This window comes from Dreissena polymorpha, chromosome 3 (genome assembly GCF_020536995.1).
Source record: "Dreissena polymorpha isolate Duluth1 chromosome 3, UMN_Dpol_1.0, whole genome shotgun sequence".
In the NCBI taxonomy this organism is placed as follows: domain Eukaryota; kingdom Metazoa; phylum Mollusca; class Bivalvia; order Myida; family Dreissenidae; genus Dreissena; species Dreissena polymorpha.
In genome coordinates, this window is record NC_068357.1 from 93300859 (window position 1) to 93322033 (window position 21175).

The window sequence follows — 21175 nt, forward strand, 5'->3', positions numbered from 1 at the left end:
AACTTGTATTTCTAATACTGTCTCACAACATATAAAATGCGTGTTCTACAGATTAAAAAAATCTTGATAAAACCAACAAGCATAACTGTTTGACCTTTTTATTTAACTATTACTCGATGCTTTCAAAACTAATCTATGCTTTAAAATTTGCTATATCCTTTACTCACTTCCTCAGATGATTCGAAACTACCGTAAACCATTAGTGGTGGTAGCTCCAAAGGTGTTGCTACGACTACCAGCAGCCAGCTCCAGTCTGGCAGAGATGGCTCCCGGCACCACATTCCTGCCCGTGATAGGGGAATCAGCAAGTGTGAATGGGGAGAATGTGCGGCGGGTTGTCTTCTGCTCCGGGAAACACTTCTACCTGCTGCAGAAGGAGAGGGAGGCAAGGAAAGTGCAGGACATGGCCTTGATCAGACTGGAGGTAGGTTTCTAAGCATCCAGTTTAGGGGGAATCTGTTGTCCTTGATGAGCATGTGTGGATTGCACTGGTTAATCTGGGACAATACTTTATGCACATGCATTAAACCCTGTTTTCCCAGAGTAAGGTACAAATGAAAGTGGTATGTTTTGACCTACCCTTTAGCTGTTGTCTTAAAGTATTTTTGTTGTCGGTAAGAACGGCCTTTTGGTGTTCAATTTTTTTTTAATTATTACGACTTTCTTCTTGTTCTTTCCAATTAATGACTTTTCGGTACAACAGTAAGCTTTTTTCCTCTGATATTTACAGAATTCTAAAATGTTCCCTCATATAAGCAGATTTTCAACAAGTGGAAATCGTGATTATAAAAATAGGCTTTAGTTGGCAGGCAGGCGGTATGGGGCATTGGTAACAGACAGGAGTGTTTTGGTCAAAAACTTTAGTCTGCGTTGAACAGCCTTGATGAAACTTTCAAGAATCCAAGATTTCATGGAGGCTTAGGCTATAACCTGGCCATTTATACCAGGCACTTTGAAGTTATTGGACTTTATTTAAAAAAAGGTCATCACAGTGAATACTAGCAGGTCTATAAGTAGTGTCGGCCCATTTAATGAATACGTACGAATTTTGGAAGTGAAAAAATAGAAAAACACGCATGTGTTATATGTCAATCAATAGTTAAATGTGTATTCTTGGACATAACAACGAAAACTGCATTTAAATCGGCAATGTTTTGACAAAATACTGGCTAGGCTTAGCTCCCTGTAGTAAGCTGTCTCATGTACAATTGTCTCATAGTATTGGCCCTTCTGATTGGTTGCTAAGATTTGTCACTATGCGCATGTGCTTGTTCTAAAAAAAGTAACTTAATGCAAAAACGAAACTCTTGCTCATATTGTTCTTAAAATATTTTTACATTTAATTAAAAAATAAGCTGCACATAAAACATTTTATAAAGCTACTATTAATCCATAAACAAACTAACATAATTGTGTGCTACATAATTAAAAATCATAGCATCACCCTGGAATAAACATGAACTACGTTCCAACGAATACCAACGAAACCGAAAATCATTAGAATGATCGTCGTAATAGTCATGGATAACCATCAAATAAAATACAACTTCTAAAAATGGAACAAACATAAACTTTCCAGCACTTCTTGAAGATTTTTCATTAAAGGCACTATAATATGAAAAAGATTGATACTTTGAGAGTTAAAGATACTTTCTTTATCTTTATCATCGGATCATCACCAAACATTGTGAACATGTTTTTGAGCATAAAATTGAGACCAAGTTGAATAACCAGTCGCATTTTGCCTGGTGCTATGGAGTTAAGGCCCTTGAATTTCTCAAAATAGGAGGGCATTGTGATGAGAAATGTTCTTCTACCCATCATATTTTCATTTACTGTCACAAAACGTTCTGATAATGTTTATTAGCATACAATTTAGCCACGTTCGAATACCATCCAATCACACCAGGTACTTGTGAATAATGGTTCTTTGATAACAAAATATATGGTTCTTTGATGAATATTCTCACTAACTCAACAAGTCTACCAAATCTTCTTAAAATGTAAATAATATTTACTGTCACAAAACACTCTGATAATGTTTATTAGCATACAATTTAGGCACGTTCGAATAGCATCCAATCACACCAGGTACTTGTGGATATTGGTTCTTTGATTAAAAAATATATGGTTCTTTGATGAATATTCTCACTAACTCAACAAGTCTACCAAATGTTCTTAAAATGTAAATAATCATAAAATGGAGTTCAATAGGCAGCCGCATCCTACAAGGCACTTTGATCATCAACAACATCAATTGTTGCCCTTGATTTCTCAACAAGAAGGTATATATATATATATATTTTACAAACATTTCTTTTCTGTTTATAGTCAATACTTAAGTTAATACTTATGTACAATAATTTCATATTCTGTTTTTAGAGCTTGTGTCCATTCCCAACGGCTGAACTTCAGGCTGAGCTTGCTAAATTCCCAAATGCCAAAGGTTTGTCTCACAAATAGCTTAGCTAAGATTTCAGCAGATTTTGAGAACTAAGAATCAAACAATTCTTTACATAGATTTCGAGTGATCAAATAAGGAGTTCATGAGTGTTCTTATTGTTATTGTGTTAAATAGTTTTTTACTATTATTTAAATAGCACATTTAAATAAAGCATAAATCTGTGAACAAGTCCCTTTAAAGGTTTTCAAATGCATTTCTTACAGAATTTATTTGGGCCCAAGAGGAGCATCGCAACATGGGAGCATGGAGTTTTGTAGCCCCAAGGTTCGAGAATTTGGTAGGATGCAAGGTATGAAGTCTTATAATATAAGAAAAATTGTCCTCATGTGTACCAAAATATAGGAAAAATTAAAGGTAACCTGTGCCCTTTCAAATTTTAACATATTCTGTAAAAGCAGGATTTGATTTGTAACATCACAGATATTTGTTGACAGATAAATTCTTAAAGCTTTCATGTGTTAAATGACCCGTTTGGATCTCAAGACCATTTGAATTTACAGAAAAATGTTGACTGTTTTAAGTTGGTTAGATAAATCTAAATTTTTACATTTTTGAGAAATTGCTAGTGAGTGTTGCAGTCTGCACAGGCTAATCAGGGACGCCACTTTCTGTCTTAACTGGATTTTCGTTTAGATTTCCTATGAACTAAAAATTCCATAGAAGCGGAAAAGTGTGGTCCCTGATCAGTCTGTGTGTACTGCACAGGCTAATCTGGGATGACACTGTAGGCACATTCATGACGCTCAGTTTTCCCATAACAAGGCTCATTTGGTTACTTGCCATAAATAAAGGGGTCAAAAACTAGGTCACTAGGTCAAATAAAAAAGAAACCTTGTGCTTGCTTTTTATAGGCCACATGAATTTCCTTATATTCATGAAACTCTGTCAGAACATATGTCCAAAAATATCTCAGCTGATTTTGAAACTTGGTTACATTGGGTAAAAAAAATGGGTCACTAGGTCAAATAAAAGTAACTTGTGAACACTCTTTGAGTCCACGTTTATAGCCCAATCTTCATGGAACTTTGTCAGAACATTTTCTTCCAATAATATCTTGGCCGAGTTTGAAACAGGGTCACAAGGTTCATAAACTATTTTTCATGGTCAAATTAAACAAAAGTCATGTGTACACTCTGCTGACCAATCTTCATCAAAGACTTTGTCCCAATTATATATTGACAGACTTCAAAACTGGGTCACATGTGGTCAAAAACTAGGTCACTAGTTGAAAAAAGAAATTTAGAGGTCATACTTAGTGCCCAATTTTTATGAAACTTGGTCAGAAGATTTGCCCCAATGAGATCATAAGGTCATCTTAAAGAAAAAGCTTTTGAATGCTTAAGAGGCAAGATTTATCACCAATCTTCATAAAAAATGATCAAAATGTTTGTCCCAATGATATTTTGGCAGAGTTTGAAACTGGGTCAGCTAGGGTCAAGCATTGGGTCACTAGATCAAACTGAAGAAAATGCCTGTGAACACTTTTCAGGCCACATTTATCGCCGAAGCGTCATGAAACTTGGTCCGGACATTTGTCTCGATGATATTTCAGATTAGTTTTAAACTGCGTCATGTGGCGTCAAAAACTGTTACATGGTTAAATTAAAGAAAATGCTACACTCTAGAAGTCATAATTGTTTGCACAATCTTCATTAAAATTTCTATGAACATTTGTTAGTATAATTTGTCAGACAAGTGAGATATGGTTCTTGTCTATTGAAACAAATTACCACCATTTGAGGGGGGAGTTATGTTTATGTGGCTAAAGTAAAACCATTTAAAAATTGAAAGAGTCACATTTTCTACCCACTCATGCTGAAACTTACTCGAAACATTTTTTATATATATCTGGGCTTGTCAAAATTGGTTGATGGTTGTTTAAAACATGACAGCTAGGTGCGGGACAGTTTTCTTTTTAAGTCTATTGTGGAACCTTGTGAACACTATCTGAAATTTAATTTGTTAGGGTCTCAGGTGATTGCCTAAGCAATTTTGGCCCTCATGTTTTTGGATGGCCCTAGTGCTGTTATGTTTTTCACTATTTGCAGCTGAAGTATGTGGGTCGTGATGTGTTAGGACTTCCAGCAGTCGGTATAGGAAGTATCCACAAGGTCGAGGCTGAGAAACTTGTGACGGACCTCTACCAGTGAGATTGGTATTCGTTGAACAACATTGGGATCAGTATAAACGAGCCTTGTGGCAGATCTGGGCTTAATACATGTGCGTTAAGTGTTGTCTGCACAGGCTAATCAGGGACAACACTTTTTGCATAAACTGGATTTTTGTTCAGGAAAACTTTCTTTAACTCTTCCAGTGCTGGAACCAAATTTTGAAGGCCTTTGCAAACAGTTTGGATCCAGATGAGACGCCACAGAACGTGGCGTCTCATCAGGATCCAAACTGTTTGCTATTCTGATAGTATTCTTCGAAAAAAAATCAAACAAATGCTAATTTTAGAAATTCAGCAGACAACATTTTTGCAGAAGACAAATTTCCCAGCATGCAAAGGGTTAAACTAAGAATTTTATAAAAGTGAAAAGTGTTATCTCTGATAAGCCTATGCGGACTGCGCAGGCTAATCTGGGGCGACACTTAATGCACATGCCTTAAGCCCAATTTTTCTAGAATTGGCTCAAATTTTAAACATGATGTTAGATCTGTATATGTGTGATTTGTCTTTCCATATTGTTGAACATACTTAATGACATTGAATTCTTTATATGTGTGATTTATGTTTGTTAAAATACAGTTTATGTCTCACATGTACAGGGTTGTTTTTAAACAGGGTTTGAAGTGTGTTTTTTGGGATGTGGCTGAGGTCTTTTGATTTAAGAAATTTGTTGTTGTTTTGACTAACATTTAGGTATAGTTTTTTGTTTGTTATTTTTGCTATAAAATTCTTGAAAATAATTGAAGTGTTTTCAAAATTATATTCACTAAGGCTCAACTTAGTTATTAAACAAAGTGTTTGCTTTGGAGATTTTCAATTTTGGAAAAATATGCCCTTTCTGAGAAAGGGAACAGGGCCTCATGTCTGCCCAAAATTGGACAAAAAAAACATCATCTTTATTTTAGTTCTGTGTGTTGTTGACCTAAATGTTGGAAGACATGTGGTGTACTTTTTTTAATCAGTATTTTTTTGCAACTGAAGGTTTACTTGTGATGAACGATTTGATATATATAGATAATCTATGCTGATTATATATATATATATATATATATATATATATATATATATATATATATTTATATTTATATATATATATATATATATATATATATATATATATATATATTAATTAGATAGTTCATCAATTGCTCATTTGTATTTATTTTTTTTCAAGTTTTCCAAATTTTCCAGTTTTCATAAATTATGTTTTCACGATATAAAATAGTTGTGAAGACAAATATAATAAGTATATCCTGATTAAAAATTGTGTGTTGTGGTAATAATAATAAATAAATTTGATATTAAATATTTTTTGCCAAAAAGTTTAACGGCAACTTAATCAGAAATAAGAAAATAGTTGTTTCTTTCTGTTTGGTCAATTTATAGCTTAAGGCCACGACTTTTTTTTTTATTGGTTTACAAAAATTATTTTGAAAATGGTCCATCGGGCGGTCGAAAAAAAAAAAAAAAAAAAAACGGAAAAAAAAGTTAATGCTAATAACATCAGAACAAAGACAACATATCTTTTATAACCTTAACACAGAGACAAAAAATCAAATTATGCAATGAAACACATCTATATCTTCAAATGAAATGAGTCCTAACAGCACCTTATGTAACATCAGGCAATTTTAAACACTCCATTACATGACATGCGTTCTTCTCCCATTAAAACGAAAAACTGCGCTTCATTTCCATAATTGGATGCGCACCATTACGCAATGCGATGCCCGTTGCATAAATCTTATATAAGATAAACTACCCATACACAAATTACCCGGTATGTGTTTGCTCTTACTCGACTTATGAGATCGTACATGAAAAAAAAAATCGAGGTAGATCGATCCATGCGTCGTCGCGGTAATGTTTGTCAAAGTTGTTGTTGTCATGAAAACTCGTTGATTTACAACGCAAAACGTCTTATTTGAACTGACGCGAATTAATTAAATCATATTTGTCAACTTCGCTTTTGCTTTATTTTGATAATTTAATCCAAAGTTTAATGTTAGGAAGTGTTTTTTTTACTGGAATTGTAAACAAGGAGTCAGTTAAAGTTTTCCGAAAATGTGCAGTCTGTGTGAATTGACAGTTTGACGTCATCAAAGGAAAGCCGCTTTCTGTCGGAAGCAATAAAGCGACAAATTTCGCGCCGAAAAAATTGGCTTCCTTTGTCTAGCAATCAACATGCCGAACCAATCGTGTGTTTGTTTCTCAATTGACCAGTCGCCAACTCCGCCCACATTTTGTCGATCAGCCAATCAGATATCGATTTTTCACACAACCCTCAGCAACGCTTATCTGGCCGCCATTTTGTCCGACAAACAAAGCGTGTTTTACATATGGAATGGACGTAATTTTTAAGAGTTTACACAGATTTTATATCAAATGCATGATCATTACTGTTCGATCATTATTCAAAATTGTAGGTGCTATACATACTTTATAAAAGGTTATTATTTTATCTTTATTTCTTGAACATACGAACGAGTAATGAGAAAACAAACACAGTAAATAGTTTGACCACACCAGGTGTGTGTTCTATAAAACGTGTTATACCGTCTGATGCACAATATTATTAAGCAGTTTGGGCAACATAATAATTGCCACACGTGCTTATTAATCACAGCGTAATTGTCGATGATTAATAAATAACAGTATGTTGCGTGGATCTCGGAATGAAGGAACATTAAGGCATTGTTAGGTATAGTACACAAGAAAAGAAAACTATTTAATTACTTAAATGATTTCCAATTATATATTTATTTTCTGTGGAGCATAAACAAGGACAATCATCATAAATTGTTTACTTAAATATTGTTTTAACTAAAGTAGAAACAACAAAAAGGTGATTTCAACGCGGCTTAGCCAGCTTAAAGCGACTTCAAGTGTAAAATGTACGGCTTATAATACAACAACAACATTTCTAATACAACATATATTGATACGGGGAGAAATGTGAAAATTGCAATTAACATATAAGGGCCATCTTGTTATAAATAAGCAAATGCATAATATGCTAAATGTATTCAGTTCGAATGTTCGTGAACAGCACCGTTATACCAACACTTCATTTTTTGATAGTGAAATGTAACAGGTTCGCATTAAACATAAATGAAATAAAATGCATATTAGACTATATGTTAATGAAACCACGAAATTAGGCCTGTATTAAATTATGGTTACAATCAAAATTTAATTTATATCTAAATAAAAAAAATCGGTGTCTTTTTAAAAATAACACAATAAAACAAAGATCTAAAAAAATTTAATTAACAAAAACCCATCATGATATGGATATGTCATTTGCATTTAATAAAAATATTTTCAAAATTATATATGAATAGCCACCGGGTTCACTGTCAGACGGTTGAATGCAAGTTAAAAATCAATATGAAATAAATGCTCATTTTTACAACGGATTTTTCATCAACTCCCTATATAATATGTATAAGAAACGTTTCTGATAGTCAGTCTGCCGTTAACTCATTTAATTTGATAACGCCATTTCTCTCTAAAGTTTTTATGATTGTATTAACGTTTTACAAAGCAGTTTAGTTTAGTGTGCGGCTTTAATAATTTATATTATAGAAAAGAGCATAATACATCATTACAAATATAGAATTTCCCTCACGTAATCCGCTATAATTGCGATCTGCTTGTCGGAGTTTTCTAATCACTAGACCACGTGACTATGTGGGCGGAGCGATCGATAATTTGGCGACTGGTCAATTGCAATCCTCCAATTTAATAAAAGCACGTGCATAGCTCCGCCTTCGAATCTTTTGCAGAGAACGGAGGCGGAGTTTAAAGGTTAATTGAGCTAGTGTTTTACACAAGTTGAGTTCCGATTTGCCGAAATTACTCGGCCCTAAGCATTGAAACGACAAATACATTTATCAATGATTTTCCGAGATATACCGATTTGTTCCGATTTCCAAACTTTCTGTACAGTTCCTATAAACTATGGCGGACGTGTTTACAAATTTCCTAAACACATATATCGTAAATAATGGCAGTGTTTTATTGGATTATTTATACTTATTATCAAATACTATCGGGTTTGTTTAATATAATTAACATGTTAAACAATATAGTTGCGTCACAGACACGGAAATAAATTTTGATGGGGTCGACATTTGACTGACGCTGATTTTCTTATTGTCTGTAATTTTTACCCGAAATAAATTTTGAGAAGTGCCCATAAAAGGACTGGTACATAATGTGTCACATTGAAAAATATCCCGATCTTTGCAATATATGTGAACCAATCGTTGATTGTACTTACTTGATTTTATTCGCAACCGTACTCAAACTGGATCGTTTTTTTTTCTCATTTCGCTCATTTTGAAGTGCGGTCGGGAATAAAATATTTAAAAAAAGACGATTTTCCGATTTTATTTTTTTTCCCATTTTCCAAAAATTAGGGTCGGCGGTTTTGTAAACCAAGAAATATAAAAGTCGTGGCCTAAAGTGCTGTGATATATTTGTATTTCTTTTAAACAGAATACATTAAGATTGTGATTTTTCATCTACATTTTTTCATCATTTATGTGACGATGTAAGGTTGATAAGGCAGTATTAATACATACAAAATGTACTAAAATTTCATATAAACTGATGGTGATTTCAAAGCATTCCTGAAATGCATTCATTTTTAAGTATCAAGAATTTATTTTACATAACTAGGATCTGGAGTTGTTTAACGGTTTAGTTTTTTTGGAAGATATGTCTTCTTTTATCAAAAATATTAAACTACTAAAACATTTCATGCATAGTCAATTGTTGATATGCACGCTTTATACCGGTACTACTAAAACATGGTTTTTTAAGATAGAGGTGTTTTCATGTTGTATATGGCAAAAATACTGCCAGCTTTTTCAGGGCATATAAAAATGTTTGATGAGTATGCATTAATGGAGTTTGAAATGATGAGAATGCATTTGTGGAGAAAGGATTATTTTTGTTCTGTCTTGATATTTTGATTGAGACAGATTTTTTTGCACATGTTATTTGCTTGTGTACATGTTCGTGTGTTTTTTAAAAACCATAAACATGTGTTGTCATTCTAACATGATTAAAGAATACATCAAATTTAATGAAACTCGCTATGTTTGTCATTAAAAACTTTGTAATTTAATTACAAATGGGGGGTCACATTAATAAATGCCATTGTACTTAAACCTTGTCTGGACTGTATCTTTTAACTCATTTCAAATGATCAGCATGTGAAAAAAACAAATCACATGCAAAACCTTTGTGCCTAGCCATAGGCCAAGGTCATACATGGCTTGTAAAATGAGATGCATTCTGGGAACACTAGGCGTAATTTATGTGCTTGGGTTTTGTCGAAGATTAGCCTGTGCAGTCTGCACCAGCTAATCAGAGACAAAACTGTTTGCTTTAAATGTATTTTTAATTGTTGATGGAAATTCAGTAAAAGCAGAGGCTAGTCTGCACAGGTAAGTCTGGGACAACACTTAGCGCACATGCATTGAGACCAGTTTTCCCAGAACGAGAATCAGATGTGGGTATGTTACAGTATCATGCACTTGAAAGCGTGCGATGCCCCTGGAGTAAATATGTGTCAACAGTAAATATTCTAGTTGCACCTATAAGTTTCAAGTATAATTGAGCCGCGCTCTGGGTAAATGGGGCTAAGGCTAGTATTCCATCTATCTGCATCCGTATCCACAAAATCATAATACGGACGCTATATTCCATTTATCCGCATACGTCAAACGCATCTTTCTGTTTATGGGGAAAAAAATATATGGATAAAACTGAAAATTATAATCGAGATACTTATTATGAAGGACAAGCGTTAATTTATGTAGATATAAGGTACAAATCATCATTCTGCCTGTATAGGAATACAAATGGTAAATACCTGAAACATCTTCTTCTAGTGCCTTGGCTATGCTTTTCCAAACATTTGAATTAAAATCAGAGTCCCGATATGCAGAACTGTGTTGGTTGTATAATTCCGGGTAATTTTACACGAATTCGATTAGTTTTTCAGTTGATTTTTTAGATGACAGCTTCCCTCATCGTGCTAAATGCCGTCCGTATCTTGTCCGCATCCGCATTAGAATGCTCACTTGAGCGTTCTTTAGCGGACGCCTAGTGCGCGTGCCGATATGCGAATGAATGGAATAAGCGCAGTGCATTTCAACTTGTTATATTTTTTTGCGGATGCGGATACGGAGAGATGGAATAGTAGCCTAAATGCATGTGCGTCAAGTTTTAAACCAGATTAGCCTGTGCGTTCTGTGCAGGCTTATCAGGGACAGCACATTCCATCAAGACATAAACTGGTTTTTTGTTTAGAGGAGTCTTCCTTCAAATTAAAAATTCCATAAAAGCGGAAATTTAACGTGCTTTACATCCATTAGAATTGATACCTTTTAAATTGCTAGTTGTTACATACGTTATTTTCTGACTATGATATTTGAAGTAAAAGATAAAATGCATGGACAGATCACCAACACCACATTAAAGTAACAAAAATACTCAAAGTATACAAACATTTCGCAAAATATTTTGTAAAAAAAAGTTAACCCATAAAACATCAGTATTCCTTATAGCATCTAGCACTATTTTGGCTATTGTTAGCTAAAAGGAAACCTGATTTTTTTGTGTTAACTTTATTTTTAGAAATGTACGAAATATTTGTTGATTTTGAGGGTTTATGGTCTTTTAATAGAACTTGATTAACCAGGACGACTGTTAAAAATAATTCACTAAAAACCCTTTTCTTAGCAGTATTTGTTGTTTATTTTGCAATAGTATATGATACATGATTTAACAGTATGAGATCTATAAATACAATACATGACTGATAATGTAGCTGTAGCGATAGGGTATGAGGAATATACAATAATCTCTTACATTGGGTTACACACACAGATGCCAAGTTCTTTTTCCAACAACATAACGGTGTGAAGCAGTATTTACATGCATACAATATTTATATTCCACAATATTTGGCTCTTGGCATGAAAACGAGGCCCGTCAAATGGTCAACAACAACAATAATATAGACTGTACTGAGGCTTACTAAGTGCTTGAAGAAATAGACTCTTTCGTAAAAACAATAATTTTGTTTACAATACAATAGACTTAAGTTTATTTTCATTATAATAAAATAAATAAGTAGAAAAATGACAAATGTCGATATGCAACGCTATTCAGAGTGTGAACAGATGTTTATCTCTGTTTGTGAAAATATTTAAAGAGTACACAACAATATGAATGTGTTTAATTTTTACATTTTTTGTACTTTGAAAGCTTGGCTGCAAAAAAATACAACATCTGATAAACAAGGGTACTCTATAGAAACATAAAATACAAAATCAACTGAAATATAGACTAAGTTTATGTAAAAGTACAACAACAAAGACATCTGGTTTAACACCAAAGTAGGCACTTCATAACAAGTAAAAATAAATAAACTGCAAAAAGCACCACCTCCTTCAAAATGTGATACCAGCGCTGCTCATGTTCGTTATGCAATCTAAACACAAATAAAAAAAAAAAACACCAGCTAACATTATTTAGACTGTACCTTTTTAAAGGCCTGCTGTACCTTCACAAATTTTTGGTACCTGTACTTATCATGCTGGAGAAAATCATGTATTAATAAAATCAAAATGTATAATATTTAATTGAAAGGATTCTTACTCAAGTTGTATACAATGTATATATGCATAACATAGGGCAGGTTAATAATATACAACAAAATAAATTATAAAATTGAACAAATACATATGGAAGAAAAATGTTTAAAACCATTGTGTGCAAATAAAGCTTAAAAACTTGCCGCTTGATAAACCAAATTTTGAACATAATAAATGGCACCATAAATATGTTAATGCAGTCAGTGTTGGATACTTACAGATTCCCATAAAACAACAAATGCAAGCAAAGACGAGAAAAACTTGAAAATCCTTTAATCCTTGCATTAAGCGTACCATCCATATTACAAAGTCAAAAACACACAGAAATGATAATAACAACATATTTGTACTGACCTTCGAAATGGTCACAATTTGAAATTTCACCACCATTGCAACCTGGTGTTACTAAATTATAATCATTCTTGTTATCAGTGATAGTAGTTAGAGATTTTCTGCAACATAAAATGTTCATTATTTTAACCCTTTGCCTTCTGGGAAATTTGTCGTCTGCTAAAATGTCGTCTGCAGAATTTCTAAAATTAGCATTTTCTTCGATTTTTTTTTTCCAAAGAATACTATCAGAATAGCAAACAGTTTGGATCCTGATGAGACGCCACGTTCTGTGGCGTCTCATCTGGATTCAAACTGTTTGCAAAGGCCTTTAAAATTCGGTTCCAGCAGTGAAAGAGTTAATGATTATTCTAGAAATGATAATAATTTCCCTTCTTCTACAAGGACTATCACCACATCAGTCCTGAATCTGAGGTAAATTTCTTGGCATAATGGTTTAAACCCTTTCCCACTTAGATACATATTTTGACCCATTTCTAGTCCCTTTGAAAGTTATATTTACTTTAAGACCTTTCTTACTGGATATAAGTTTTTAAGGCTTCATCTCCAAACCTTAGATACTGATGAGCAGCAAACAGCATAAAACCTGAACAGACTGCAAGTTACTCACAGGCTGTTCTGGTTTTATGCTGTTTGCACATAGCCATTTGCACTTTGCTTCTAAGTAGGAAAGCTTTTAACCACACACTTACTCTAGGTGATCTTCTTGTTTAATATACAGAGTGATTAAGATAAAATATTAACAAAATTACAGCAATATTTATTACAATCACAGTACAGCGACATACATTTCTTGAAACCGAAATCCACCATTTTACTAATGAATGGAAGGACTATCAAGTTGAAAATACTCTTAAACATAAGATTGTTCATGATATAAAATTAGTACATCAGTTGTAATTTTCTTAAGGCATCTTTTACCTGGCCTGCTATTCATCCATTACCACCGGGATGGTTGCTTACACGTCATTCAATGAATGACTTTAAATTTTTTAAACTTTATACGCTTGTTTGTACTTTCTAGCATGATAGAACTCGCAGATTGACAGGCAAGTGGTTGACAACAACAAGATAGCATACAGCAGTGATAACACAGTTATGTATCGTATAGGCACTAAATGCTTGATTATCAACTCCCATCATTTCATATGATACATGCAAGGGTTGACTACAAAAGTAGTGTATCTGGCATTACAGAAGTTCAACTCTTACACTAGTTTTGCATTCAACCCTCATATTGCTATTATCCACAGTCACTGACTGTGACCCAGTCAAAACAGTCACTTAAAATTCACTTAAAACACCGCTTCACGTTCGCCCGCCAGTCAACTTGTGAAACTGTTCGACATCCAGCGTCTGGCTCTTGTCCTGGGAGCGCATCGACAAGAAGATGTAACCCCCGATGAACTCGTGCACGACCTTGCAGTCCGCGCTGAGAGACGAGAACTGCACCTTGCCTTCCTCAAAGTCAAGGATAACCTCACGCACCTCCCAGTTGACGTGCCAGCTGCGCAGGCTATCGTAGCGCCACGTCTTCAACGAGTCCCCTGAGTTCACATCCATTCGGATCACCTTGTTGGGGTGGATGCCAAGCAGCTCCTGTGAACAAGATGTATATGTAAAGTACATATCAAAAGTATACGAGCCTTGCACTGTGAAAATGGGGCTTAACGGCTGTGTGTCAAGTGTCTACCCTGATTAGCCTACGCAGTCTGAACAGGCTAATCAGGGGAACACTTTCTGCCTAGACTGGATTTTCAATTATAAGAGCAGAAAATTTCAGACATGTTTGACTCAAAATAAGTTGCACTCAATAGATTGTTGAGCAATTAACATCATCATTGTATATTTTCCAATAGACACAATTTTATTTACCTCTTTCTTGCTGTTATGCATCTTAATGATGAAGTAGGAGACGCCAAACTCTGGTAATGCCTGCCAGGCTCTTATGTACGCCAACTTTGCATCTGTAAGACTCATGTCCTTGACATTGGCATGGGCCTCCATGATACGCTGGTATATCTGTAAGAGTGACCGATTAATAGCATTTATCATCAGGCAGCTATTGACCAAAATTTTAGTTAAAATACACCATTGCTTGTACTAAGATTGTCACCAATTTCTCAATAAATGTTTATCTTTTCACTAAACTTACTTAGTTTCTCCTATCAAAACTTAAAAAAATATATAAAAAATATTCCCACATCAAGTATGAACTTTATGAACAATACAGAATAAACAAATTAAGTAACAAGAGGGCCATGATGGCCCTGAATCGCTCACCTGACTAACCTTGCTACATCAACTTAAATTCTATCAGACCCATCAACAATCCCAAGAAAGATTTCATTAATTTATACATTCTGACAAAATGTCATTAAGACGTGATGAAAACTGTGACCTCTTTCATCTACACAAGGTTTCACTAGAATTGGCCCGGTGACCTAATTTTTGACCCCAGATGACCCATATACAATCCAAAATCAGATATTATCAAGATAAACATTCTGACCATACTTCATGAAGATCGGATGAAAACTATGACCTCTATTGTCTACACAAGGTTTTTCTATGATTTTACCTAGTGACCTAGGTTTTGACCACAGATGACCCAAATACAATCCCAACCCAGATTTCATCAAGATTAACATTCTGGCCAAATTTAATTAAGTATGGATGAAAACTGTGACCTCTACTGTCTACAAAAGTTGTTTTTTAATTTGACCTAGTGACCTAGTTTTTGACCCTAGATGACCCGAATTCAATTCCAACTCAGATTTTAACAAAACAAACATTCTGACAATATTTAATAAAGATCTGATGAAAACTGTGACCTCTATTGTCTACACAAGGGTTTTCTATGATTTGACCTTGTGACCTAGTTTCTGACCCCAGATGACCCAAATACAATCCCAATCCAGATTTTATAAAGATAAACATTCTGACCAAATTTCATAAAGATAGGATGAAAACTGTGACCTCTATTGTCTACACAAGGTTTTCTAATATTTGAGTGACCTAGTTTTTGACCCCAGGTGACCCAAATACAACCCCAACCCAGATTTCATCAAGATAAACCTTCTGATCAAATTTTATAAAGATTGGGTGAAAACTGTGACCTCTATTGTCTACACAAGGTTTTTCTATTATTTGACCTTGTGACCTAGTTTTTGACCCCAGATGACCCAAATACAATCCCAACCCAGATTTCATCAAGACAAACATTCTGACCAAATTTCATAAAGATTGGATGAAAACTGTGACCTCCATTGTTTACACAAGGTTTTTCTATTATTTGACCTAGTGACCTAGTTTTTGACCCCAGATGACCCAAATCAATCCCAACCCAGATTTCATCAAGATAAACATTCTGACCAAATTTCATACAGATTGGATAAAAACTGTGAAATCTATTGTCTACACAAACAAATTGTTGAGTGTCGCACGCATACACGCACGCACAATGGACACCGGACATCACATGGTCACATAAGCTCACCATGTCACTTCGTGACAGGTGAGCTAAAAACAAGGCTATTGTCAAGCATGCCATAGCAACCACTATTTTTGACGTAGGAACAAAATGAAATGACGTACATAATGTCCATATTGCCATCTATCCATGTTGCAAGTTTCATGAAAAAATATTAAGAACTTTTTAAGTTATCGCAGGATCCAGAAAAGTGTGACAGACAGACTCTCAGACAGACTCACAGACAGACGTACAGAGCGCAAACCATAAGTCCCCTCCGGTGAAACCGGTAGGGGACAATAACCAATACACGCCAATTTACTATGTGATCAGATTAAATTCTTTCTTATACAAAACAGTGACACCACAAAACACTAAAACAAGTCTTTCAAGACTGACCTGCTTTGACTTGACCTTCTTGAAATGTCGTTGCGAAACGAAATCTTCAGGGTTGATATTCAGCTGGTTCGGCGTGAGAACCTTGAGCGGACTGCTGGTTGTCTTCTGCATACTAAGAAGCTTCTGGAGGGATTGCACCTCTGACTCAAACGAGCTGTCAGCCATTGTCTTACCCTTCGATGCCAGCTTGCTAGCCGCCATCCACTTGCAGTACTGGTCCTCCTGAAGGCAAGAAGGGTTGGATTGAAACAATTCTCAAGCCCCTTTCTGGGAAAACTGGGCTTAATGCATGTGCGTAAAGTGTCATCCCTGTACAGGCTAATCAGGATGACACTTTCTGCCTAGACTGGATTTTTATGCAGGAGAGAATTCCTTAAAATGGAAAATACCATGAAAGCAGATAGTGTCATCCCTAATCAGCCTGTGTGAACTGCGCAAGCTAATCTGGGTTGGATGACAGTATGCATGTGCATTAAACCCCATTTTCCCAGAGTGAGACTCAATTCAATTCATCTTACAAAACATACCTCTCAATGGTTAGTTATGTTCATTACAACTATGTAAATGCTACAAAAGTTTCAACCATAGCCTTAATCAGCATTTTTTTTTAATTCATACCTTAAATGCTTGTTGAAATAGACAAAAAATTATCTTAATATTCTGGTATACCCATTAATTCCGAGTAGATATTTGTCCTTCTTAAGCAACAGTGTTCCATGGTTTAAACAATTATACTTTATCAACCTCATAGAAAGCATTATTTATCACATGGGCCAGTAAAAAAATAAAATAAAAAAAATAGTAATGTAAGAAAATTCCTTTTTCTTACATATACTATTTTTTTTATTTTTTTACTGGCCCCTGTGTTATTTATAGTTGCCTCCTGCCAAAAGAGTATGTTGCACAATGCACCATTCTTGTTGATTTTTTTGAGTGCAGGGTTCCAAAAAATTGTTTAAATTTCCAGGCGATACTACTTACAGTATCAAATCTCAGCCAGATTTCCTCCATTCCATCAGCAGCGGGGATGTACAGTCTGATTCCGTACTTCTCGTGCTGGAGATTGACATCGGGGTGGGCCTCACAGCCTATGTACACACAAGAAAACAGGTTACACTACAGTGTATAAGTATGTGTGTCAAACAGGTGATCAAGTAAAAATGCTAGGCGGATGTAGAATTTGATCCCATACATCCCATGCTACAGATTGACTTTGGTGGCCATCACAGTGTATACAGACACAAGAAAAAAGGTTAAACTGCAGTAAAGTAGTGCAAAGGCTGAAAATGTTATGCAAAGTCTGTACAGACATCACCAAAAATCATGATTGTCCATCGAAAGCTTGAAATATACTCTGTGAATGATACTTTTTAATCAGCACAGGCTAATCATGGACAACACTTCCCTGGATACTTGATTTTTGCTACGAAGAGACACACGCAAAATCCATTAAAGTGGCAAGTGTTGTTCCTGAGAAGCCTGTGCGGATGTCATTTAAAGGTAAACATAATTAACATTTGTGGAAGCGTTGATGAGCTATGACCTACCCTTGAAGTTTACTCGGTTGATTGGAGCCCCGGTCGCTTCCTCCTGAGACTTGTAGAAGGCAACGTGCGTGTCTCGAAATGTGCACCAGTAACGCTTGTAACTCTTCAATGTGAACTTCTTTGGTCTAAACATGAGCAGCATAGCATAAAGGGATACCATAAGTAGATGCCAAGGACTAAAAATGTTATTATACAATAAAGTCCTCAATAACACTGTGAAATCTTGTTTTACAAACTTAAGAAAGTTACAGGAATGATCACTTGGAAGTTATATATGTTGACATAATATCTATGGCATTTTACTGCTCAATTTTGATTCAATATTCATTCACAGTTTCAATGCATAAGAGCTGTTCTATAAATAATCATGTGTTAATTATATAAAAGACCTTTAAGTCTTTTTATATATTATTGTTGTGTGTTTTAAAAAGAATTGAAAAGGTTATAGTGTGTTTTTCCTTAGTATGTTGCCATGACAACAAAAGTTATGCAAAATTCCAAAAAAAGGATACAATTACTGGTAATTTTATATAGCACAACACATGGAATATTTAAATTTACAAGCGCATGTTTTATATTTCATAGTGATTTAAAACCACTTTTATCCAACATAAACAGTTTGTTTTAATAATTGATGTATTCATTGTGGTTCATAAAATTTAAGATTTTTTTTTCAAACCTGTAACCTACTTTAAAAACTTGACGTAGTCAGACAGCACTGGCACATGTGTGATATCACTAGGCGAGGATATCGAGCTGCCCTCCAGCGACTCCTGCAGGTTGCTAAGCGCAGCATCAATGTCATCACGACCTTCGTCCGGCATTGTTGAGTCGATCGTGTCGTTACCGGAAAAACCAGACATCAGCTGGATCTGGACTTGAAGCGCCCCAAACATCATGGCTTCCTCTTCTGTGCAGTCGATCTCCTCGGAGATGATTGCCCATTTAGACTGCTCGTAGAGCTGGTTGATGCGCACTGCATCATACTAGAAATAACATAAAAACAGGTCAATACATTTGGTTTAAAAGGCTTAACACTGACTAAGACCCATTTGAGAAACCATCACAATGTCATGTTGTTTCATCTTTTGGGGCAATGAAAGAGACCATATTTAATTTATCAAAGTAACCTACAAATAAATGAGCCTCCTTTTGGTAAAGCACAGTTAAATGCATTTGTGAAAAGTGACATCCCAGATTAATCAGGAACAACACTATTTCCCCTTGAATGGATTTTTTACAAAGAAGAGACTTCTTTTACATGAAAAAAATACCTTAAAAGCAGTATGTGTTGTCCCTGATTGCACCTGCTTATCTGGGACAACACTTTAAGCACATGCATTAAGCCCTGTTTCCAAAATGAGGTTCATTTAGAATGTTGACCAGTACTCCCACATCAATGTTCTATAACTAGTAATGTAATACCCAGCACTTTTAATGTCTGAAGTGTATTTTGTAATATTTTCATGGATATTTACATAGATACTCCTCTTGTCTCCATACTGTAATGTAGAGAAGTTAGCTCCCTTAGATAACATTTATTTCATTGTACACTTGCTGCTTCCATTACTTCAAAGCATGTAACAACCGTGACTGCCAAAGCTCAGCTTTATAAACCTGCATCTGATTTTAAGTTTACCTTGCAATTGCTGCCTTATAAAGCAGAAAGATGATCAAGAAAACTTGACTGAAATGTTTGAAATATTTATGATTTAGTACCATGTTGCTCTTATTGGAACATAATTTATTAGGGATTTAACCACTGCTGTTCTGATCGTTAACTCTTTCAGTGCTGGAACCGAATTTTGAAAACCTTTGCAAACAGTTTGGATCCAGATGAGACGCCACAGAACGTGGCGTCTCATCAGGATCAAAACTGTTTGCTATTTTGATAGTATTCTTTGAAAAAAAAGAAGAAAATGCTAATTTTAGAAATTCAGCAGAGAACATTTTAGCAGACTACAAATTTCCCAGCATGCAAATTAGTAATAAACTGCACAAATGACACAGAATTATGCAGATATTACCAGAAAATTGCACATCCAGCAGACTCCTGGGAAATAACAGCGTGCCAGACATGTAATCGATACAAACTAATCATAAACTTCACAGAAATATTGTACATTATCCATCATGCTTCAGGGTTTTGCAAAGCTGTTTCCCTGATTAAAACTGCATTATTTACATGTATTGTGAAACTCTTCTCACAGTTAAATGTTCAACATATCAATTTCCAGTTAAGGCTTAGTATAACAAACCATTGTGTTAAATAGAGCCTCCATTAATATTCTGGAAGTGTGCAGTCAAACAATAATAAATGAATTGTTTTTCTGAAAAACAGTGGCACAGTGTGTTCGGTGTAACCCAAAACTAATGTCTTCTGACACCTAGTGTGTTTTGAATTAATAATGCAAAGTAACCGGATAGGTATCACTGGTTCAGTTCATAGGTATGTTAATGGCATTTTTCTTAATCAGACCACAGACTGTGAGCGCCATTAACTGTCAATAGTTCCACCCTAAAAAATACCTGACTCTATGGTAACCTGCAGAGCATTATATATTTGAAATATATATATTTTTAGGAAAGCATTAAACAGTACACTTCTTTTGTCAACATGCCAAATTGGAAGTAAAACCTAGTTTTGTTGAAAGTATGTTTCTGTTAGAAAAATTATATATAAAGCTTTAATGGAATGAATGAATATAACACAAAGAATGCTATGTGTTTGCAAATAATTAGAAAATGTATAACAATAACGACAAGGGCTGTTTGTAAAACATGCATGCCCCCCATATGGGCTGTCCGTTGTAGTGGCAGCCATTGTGTGAATACGATTTTTGTCACTGTGACCTTGACCTTTGACCTAGTGACCTGAAAATCAATAGGGGTCATCTGCGAGTCACGATCAATGTACCTATGAAGTGTCATGATCCTTGGCAAAAGCCTTCTTGAGTTATCATCCGAAAATCATTTTACTATTTCGCGTCACCGTGACCTTGACCTTTGACCTTGTGACCTCAAAATCAATAGGGGTCATCTGCAAGTCATGATCAATCTACCTATGAAGTTTCATGATCCTAGGCGTATGCGTTA

At 34.9% G+C, this 21175-nt stretch overlaps 2 protein-coding genes across 5 annotated transcripts in view; one reads left to right on the forward strand and one right to left on the reverse strand.

Annotated features, from left to right (window-relative positions):
• LOC127875318 (2-oxoadipate dehydrogenase complex component E1-like) overlaps window positions 1–5676 on the forward strand; it is a 39305-nt gene extending 33629 nt beyond the window's left edge. For all 4 annotated transcript variants that reach the window (XM_052420294.1, XM_052420295.1, XM_052420296.1 and 1 more), the window contains exons 19-22: window positions 176–424; window positions 2383–2446; window positions 2668–2753; window positions 4513–5676. In XM_052420294.1, coding sequence (XP_052276254.1) covers window positions 176–424; window positions 2383–2446; window positions 2668–2753; window positions 4513–4614 — 501 coding nt within the window. In that variant the 3' untranslated portion in view covers window positions 4615–5676. The remainder of the gene's footprint in view (window positions 1–175; window positions 425–2382; window positions 2447–2667; window positions 2754–4512) is intronic.
• A 5708-nt stretch (window positions 5677–11384) lies between these two features.
• The window catches only part of LOC127875321 (fermitin family homolog 2-like), a 73422-nt gene continuing 63631 nt past the window's right edge, over window positions 11385–21175 (reverse strand). The window contains exons 8-13 of the mRNA XM_052420305.1: window positions 18770–19065; window positions 18080–18204; window positions 17514–17620; window positions 16533–16754; window positions 14537–14683; window positions 11385–14260 (exon numbers count right to left, since the gene is read on the reverse strand). Coding sequence (XP_052276265.1) covers window positions 13970–14260; window positions 14537–14683; window positions 16533–16754; window positions 17514–17620; window positions 18080–18204; window positions 18770–19065 — 1188 coding nt within the window. The 3' untranslated portion in view covers window positions 11385–13969. The remainder of the gene's footprint in view (window positions 14261–14536; window positions 14684–16532; window positions 16755–17513; window positions 17621–18079; window positions 18205–18769; window positions 19066–21175) is intronic.